The sequence below is a fragment of the Lactuca virosa genome, chromosome 8, assembly GCF_052849685.1.
Source record: "Lactuca virosa cultivar CGN04683 chromosome 8, Lactuca_virosa_CGN04683_v6, whole genome shotgun sequence".
Taxonomy (NCBI): domain Eukaryota; kingdom Viridiplantae; phylum Streptophyta; class Magnoliopsida; order Asterales; family Asteraceae; genus Lactuca; species Lactuca virosa.
The window spans coordinates 296,856,525-296,864,173 of NC_136433.1; the positions used below are offsets into that span (position 1 = coordinate 296,856,525).

The window sequence follows — 7,649 nt, forward strand, 5'->3', positions numbered from 1 at the left end:
AGTGCAAAAATGACTATATTACCCTCAAACAACATTTTTTATAAAAACATTCATAATATATAAAATTTATTCTTCTCCTTTTCTCTTTTTTGTTTTTACTCAAGTATACACACATTTTTCATATACAAATAAATATACACAACATTTTTCATAAAAGCTTATATAAAATACATTTTCCAAAATAAGATTTGTACACACAAATATACTTACAACCATTCACCTGTGTAACTATAATCTAAATCCATATTTGTACTGATGAATTTCCATAATCATATAAAAAAAACTAGGAATAATGAATTGAATCAATCAAAACACAGAAGACTAATGAACCAATGCAGTTTTTTCCAAAATACTATTCTCACTTCCATCTTCAGTTGTGATTGTAAGCACCTCTTTTGTTGTTTGACTCTCCAATTGAAAGAAATAAAAGGTAATCTTACTAGGAGCACAATATAAAACTGATTATCATAACTTCATACAACAAAATATCTTTTGTTGATTTAACACTTATATCTCATCAATAATTCAACAATAATGGTGTATATTCGAACATCAATTCAGCAACAAATCACAATAAATTACAACAACAAATTGAAAAACTAGCAAGTCAAGCAGGTCGGAAGGACATCAACAAAAATTGAACAATTCAATATACAATCTGATTTCTTACATTATACATAAAAAAGGGGTTTTTCCAGATTTTCGTTCATAAACAACCCCTCAACATCAAAAAACAGATTTTAGAAAAAAAAAAAAAAAAAAAAAAAAAAAAAAAAAAAAACCTGTTTGCAGCAAGTTAGACGCTGCGATAGGCGGGGATAGGTGGCGACGAGACGACGGCGGCGTCGATTTGGCCGGATGGAAGACTACACCTTCAATTTTTTGTGGAAGAAGGGAGAGACACAGTAGCGATGAAGAGAGCCGAAGAGAGGGAGTTTGCGTGCGTCGTTTTTTTCTTTAGGGCATATCAGTCAATTTTTTGAGTCAACTACTAATAATCAATGGACCGGGTAAGCTATTGGTTCAGTCAAAGCTGACCGAGTCAGCCACTTTTTGAGCTTACCAAACGGGATGACTGGACCGAATCAGTCCAAAATTACTGACCGACCCAGTAAGCCTAAAATCAAACAGCCCCTACATGTTCGTTTTACCGAAGGCACTACATATGACGCGTATTGTCCAAATATAATATCAAGAGGATGTTGGAGATTGCTTTTTAACCTAAAAAAGTCATTTTTACAAAAGTCATTACTGAACTTATGGTTTTTTCCAAAAGAAGTTTTTAAATGTGTTTGGCTTAACTTTTAAAGGGACAAAAGCCAAAAAGTCAAAAGTCATTAAAAGTTAGCAATTTGTAGACTTCTAAAAAAACTCATTTTTCTTCTTGCCAAAAAATTGATCTAAAAATTACTTTTGGAATTGCCAAACACCTTTCTAAACTATTGGGTTTTTGAAAAAAAAAAAAACAAAAGTCCAATAAATCAGTTTGAAAGTTAATCTCAAACACCTCCAAGTAACAAAATTACAAATTCATCGTTTAAATGTATTTTGTCAGAAACAGGAACGGTAGAATTAGTCATTTGGCTAATTTAAGCATACAATGTATGTTACTATTTTACTTATTTGCACAACATTGCTATTTATATTTGAAATTGTTATTCTAAAATGACTAATATTACTGTTTTCCAATCAAATCTCGCAATTTTAAACCTTTATATAGTATTTTTCTTAAATTTTTTTTTTTTTGGTTTTCTTTTGTTAAACTTGAAAAGTATTTTCTCAATGATCAAAAAATTATTCATCAGAATTCGAAATTGTTGTAGAAATTAACTAGTTTATTTTCTTGTCCAGAATGTACAACCCAATTTTTTTTTTTTTTAAAGTTGAATGCTAATTATCCAAATCTCAACATCGGTCGACTGTACCGATTGCAGGGATGAAGATACGACAAAACCGATACCAACCCGAAAATCCCAAGTACCAAAATTAGTGAAAAAACAATACCGAGAACGGAACCGAACTAACGTTACTAATACAGGTATCTAACGGTACCGAATCCCAAATTTCATGATTTTAGAATACCGAATACCGCCCCATATTAATATAAACGGTACCGGTACCAGATCAGGTCAGAAATTTTGGTAGTCTTGTTCACCCCTAATCAATTGCACCTTAAGTAACCCAAATCATAAAATAAAACAAAAGGGCTAACGCCACAAAATAGTAAACTTAATTTAGTTTATCTTATGGGATTTTTTCATAAAAAAACTCGAGTCCTTGTACTTTGAAAAATCTATGTAAATTAATCAATCAATTTTTTACCGGTCTAATGTGCTGACGTGGCACTGCAACATTACAGTCAAACCTATAAAAAAATTGACCGATTGACCTTAATGGGACGAAAAAAATTCAACCCCCATAAGATAAACAAAAAAAAAGTAGGTTGCTATTTAATGAGGTTAAGCAAATAACATAAACAAAAAAAAAAAAAAACAAAGCATACCATTTGTTATAAAATTCAATCATGCTTTGATGGTCTAACACTAGGTAAAATATTATATATGTATATACAAATCCTGCCTAAATCTTTTTACCATTAATAAAGTTTGATTATTTCACCTCAATGCATCCTCCAAAATAGTTTTAAATGCAAGATTCAAAGCAAAATAAGAAAGTTTTTTTTCAAGGCTTGATAGCACGCCCTTTGTATTGACCCCTTTGAATCACAAAATCATCCGGAGGTTGAAATTCTTCCAACCATGAAACTTCCGATAATGTTTCTCCATCTACCTCGATTGTACCTTCATACCAGAATATAATACAAAAGGGTTAAATGCACGAAATAGCAATGTACTTTAAATGATTTGTTTATCGTAATAACATACTACTTTCATTTATTTAACCTTTATATTACAAAACAAGTAACAAATAGGAATATGAATGCATTTATTTGTTATTAATAGCTTCCTATTTGTATTTCTTTCTATTGCAACATTGTACTTTAAAACATATACCAAACTACAGCAATGTCATCCAAACACAAGCAATTTTTACTGCTATTATAAGAAAAAGTATTAAAAGCACATTGCTAATGTTGGGTAGATTTTTATTAAACTAGAATGCCTTAATAAGAAAAAAACTGAAACTACCATGTGATGTAATAGAAAGAAATGAAACTAGGATTCTACGATACACAATTTTATGAAAGTATATTTGCAATTTCATGCATTTTGCTTGAATATTAAAAAAATTGTGTCAAATAATGAATACAGATAAATTATGGGTACAGTGCTGACTAGATTAATGATGTCTGTCTAGATTAAGTACTGTATAAACTAAGAATTTCTTTTTTTGAACTGAATGAACAGGCTAAATATGGGGAAAAAAACTATTCAAGCTTTTGTCTAGAACTCGTGTTGGATAACAATTAATAAGAATCGCTGTAAATGACAACAATAGAAAAAAATTAAAAACTAGGATTAAAAAGATCTAAATACACAATCAATAATATGTAACAATAGCTGATTGGAAAGAACACAGGAGAGAGAGAGAGAGAGAGAGAGAGAGAGAAGTGATTAATTCTTGGAAAATAAAATAAGTGGGTTTGAATAGGTTTTAACTTTTAATAAGGAATTAAAAAAAAAAAAAAAAAAAAAAAAAAAAAAAAAGGAGAGTTTGGTTAAAAGATGATTGTTTTTAATGGAAAGAGGGAATAAGAAAGAAAATGGATGCAAATACATGGCTATAATCTTACAGGGAATTATATAAAACAACCATCTTTCCCGAGTTTTGTAAAAGGTTATATACACAAAGCAGAATGTACTTTCAGCATATTATTTAACCATTGAACCATTATTTTTATAATTCTTATAATAAAGGCTCAACAACTAAATCAAGAAAAAAAAAATTGACTTGGGTATTGAGTATTTATTTGTAAAAACTGAAATATTTTGCACTTGATAGTTTCAACTCCGGAAAGAAAATCCAGTAAATTTTTACTTTATTTCAACTGGTAGAAAGATAAAATGGAGAAAGAACGTTCTGTTTTTCCGTATTTTGCATATCAAAACCGAGTAACCCTAAAAGTGGTTTTCTTAAAAAGGTATATATATATATATATATATATATATATATATATATATATATATATATATATATAATGATTCAATCACTACAGAAAATAGTTAAGCGCCAAAATTGATAAAATGGTGAAAGTACATCGTGCGATTCTGTATTTGCATACCAAAAACATGGAAGCTGAAAAAGTTTTTTTTTTTTTTTAAGTAGAAAAAAGTAAAATGGTTTAATCCACAGAAAATAATTAATTGAACAAATCGAGGTTAGAGAATGACACATATAGACCAATTTGGTAATTCATTAATGGAAATAGAAATCTTGATAATTGTAAAATTTTCCTAGTATTACATCATTATCTAAGTCAAGCTTAACACAAAAGACTACATTTTATTACCATACGAAATAAAAATCTAAGTTTCTTTTCGAATTGAATTGTCAATGATTCAAATAAGCTTAAATAGAACAACAAGAAAAAGAATTACGATTGTTAACTATTTGAATTTTAAACAAAAAATATAAAGGTGGTGAGATAAAAGATGACTTACAAGGTAGGTTTCCTCCAAGTGACCTCCTAAAATAAGTGCAGTGTCTCCCATCTTCAGAAGAGTAAGGTGGTGACAAAATATCAAAAATAGCACAAGGAGTTATTGCTCTGAAACAATGGATGTTTCCTCCTTTAGTTGGATACAAAGTTGTTGTTCTAGAAGGTCCACTCATCACTCCATCTTTCACAAGCTTTGCAGGTCTTGCTATTGCATCTACCAAAAAAACATAAAATACGATACCAAAACCATATTCTAATCAAATAAAATATAAAAAGAACGCATCTTAGTAAACTAAATAAAGCAAAAAAAGTAGAAACCATTTGATTATCGAAACCTAGTCAATGATGAGTTTCACTAGTTCATGTGCTATTTCTTTATTTCTCATGTATACAAAAGGAAAACGTTTAATGCTAAATCACAATCACGTAACTTAATAGTGAATAGCATCTTATTTGACCTAATATTGTTGATCCTTATATAGTCAGATTGTTTTAGCATGTATAACATGCACAGCTAGATTCACTCTTTAATAAATATCTTTCTTTTTCATCATATAAATAGAAGAAATGAAATCTGGTTTCTAACACGTTGTGCATACTGTTTTTGTATGAATCGGATATTTACATGTTAATAATAGGGTTGAATGCAAGAAACAAGGTACGTTTTGTTTATTTGTTTATTACAGCATCCTAATATCACATCATTGTACTTTTAAATATCTACCCAATCCAAATTGGATATATTTTCCAAAGTATTGTGTCCTAATAACAGAAAGATTGAAAAATACAACGCTATAATTGGATAGATTTGTCAAAGTACAACGTGGTAGTAAGAGAAAGATTAAAAATACAATATGTAATAAAAAGAAATGAAAGTGTTATTTAGCCCTAAATAATATTTGTAGTACTTGTTGTGTAGACATACCTTCAGATATATCAGAAGGCAAGGGTACATCAAGCCAATCATAGGATTTAACTTGCATTGATCCATAAAGAAGCTTGCTTAACACAGTCATTCCAGGATGATTGTGAAGGGGAATGATAGAGGAAGATGGCATGCAGAATATCCCCATCTACAAAATTACATAATTCATAACTCCATTTTTCTCATAATGGAATCCATTTAATATGTTATTATAACTTTTAACTTACAGAAAAGCTTTCAGATTCATGAATATGAATATATTTAATTGGTGGCAAAGATCGGAGGCCACCATTGCGCTCATTAACAGGCCCAGTCCAACTACGCACTAATTGGGCTTCCTGTTCAAGCCCAACATCAGAAGGCTTGATTTTATCTACAACAAAAGAAATCAAAATGAATCAAGAGATTGAAAGTAGAAATATAATTCAAGAAGAAAATAATGGAACTTACCTAAGAGAGCACGGACTTTTTCAAGAGCATCTTCTGACACGGGCCCATTGGGAGATAGAGATACTTTGCAAACGTTATAAAGCTTCTGTATTGCTGGCATGATTTAACAACACTGCCACCAAATAACTCTGTTTGACTTTTGAGTTTTGACTAGAATTTCAATTCAAAATCCCCCTTTGAAGGAATCTAGACTACTGCAACAGTTTGAATGTTTTGACAGAAGGGTCCTCTAGTAGCACAGAAGACCCTTCAGAGCTTATGAAAAGCTAGTGTAGTGAATTGGAGTCAGAGTTTGTTAATAACTGAATTTTATAATGTCAATGAACTTGGACCCGAGTGTATGCACATCTCCATCACATGATAAGGCGCCACATGTTTGTGCCACTGTATATGGAAAACAGAATTCGAATTGATAAGTCACAATGAAAAGAAAATCCATGGAGGTTGATGATGAGATCTTCAACCCTCATGCAACTCAATAATCAACATCCACGAAAAGAAAAAGAAGTAGATTATACGGATATAAACATAGAGGTTCTTCAATTTTCCAATGAAAGCGAAATAAGTGAAGAAAATTATAGAGTTCTGTTTCAAATTTGGTACTTTACCACGAACCAGAAACCCTTACACAAACAGAATCTTACTTCGTCGATTTGGAAATATACGATTTATCAATTTTGTGCACTTTAAATCAGACATCATCAATTTTGCATTCTGACTCGAACGTCATCCACTCAGCGACCTAAATTACAAATTTAAGATAACCAATTTTGGAAATTCCAATTTGGGCGTACAATGAGAAACATTTATCCAGAGGCGAACAAGTATCTAATCAATTTCAAATAACAGAATTCATCTGAAGAGAAACCCTTTGAACTTAATTGTCGATTAACGCTGAAATTACGATCTTACGCACACAGTTTTGTTGATTGACGATTAAAGAAATTAGCAATTGATTGATGATAACAGCAGAGATGGCGACAAGAAACGCAGTGTGTGCGGATGGAAAAGAGAGGAGAGTACCTTGGCAAAGCATAGTGAGGAAACAATACGGCTATGGCGATGGCGATGGCGATGGTGATGGCGACGGTGGTGAATTCGGGGATTATGTGAAAAGATGGAAAGGGGAAACCTGAAGATCTGTCGCGTATGGTATGGTGTTTTGGAGGATTCCGGCAGCGATCAGACTGCTGACCACCTGACAGGTTTGCCCTTCTTCTGACTTGCGTTCACGAGGATGCCACTGCTGCCAGTACTATATAAGCATGTATTGTGCGTGATGGAACGAGGTTTTGCTTCCTTATACACACAATTACATAAATAGTCCTTGTGGTTGGAAAAGATACCGAAAAAGTTGGAAAAAGATTATGATAATTTATTTTGATGGAAAATGCCTTACAAAAGTAATTATGTTTTTGTATCGTTCTGGTTTAGATAATTTTTTTTATATTTAACAATTTAAGTTGTTAAATGTGTTTCACTTGCCATAACAGGTAAAAAAAAATTGTTTAAATATGAACAAAATAAATGATTAAATGTGTAATATGTGAATATATTTAACAGGTAACAGTGGTAATATGTGAATATATTTAACAAGATAAATGATTAAATGTGTAAAAAAAATTGTTTAAATATGAACAATTTTTTTTTATA

At 31.0% G+C, this 7,649-nt stretch overlaps 1 protein-coding gene across 1 annotated transcript; it reads right to left on the reverse strand.

Annotated features, from left to right (window-relative positions):
- Window positions 1-2,487: 2,487 nt before the first annotated feature.
- On the reverse strand, window positions 2,488-7,271 carry LOC145132722 (plant cysteine oxidase 5-like). Its single transcript, XM_079067616.1, has 6 exons — window positions 7,020-7,271; window positions 5,997-6,380; window positions 5,774-5,919; window positions 5,547-5,694; window positions 4,623-4,835; window positions 2,488-2,801 (listed from the first exon to the last, which is right to left on the reverse strand). The coding sequence occupies exons 2-6, from the start codon at window positions 6,094-6,096 to the stop codon at window positions 2,683-2,685; spliced, it is 726 nt and encodes a 241-aa protein (XP_078923742.1). The 5' UTR covers window positions 6,097-6,380; window positions 7,020-7,271; the 3' UTR covers window positions 2,488-2,682.
- Between the last annotated feature and the right edge of the window lie 378 nt (window positions 7,272-7,649).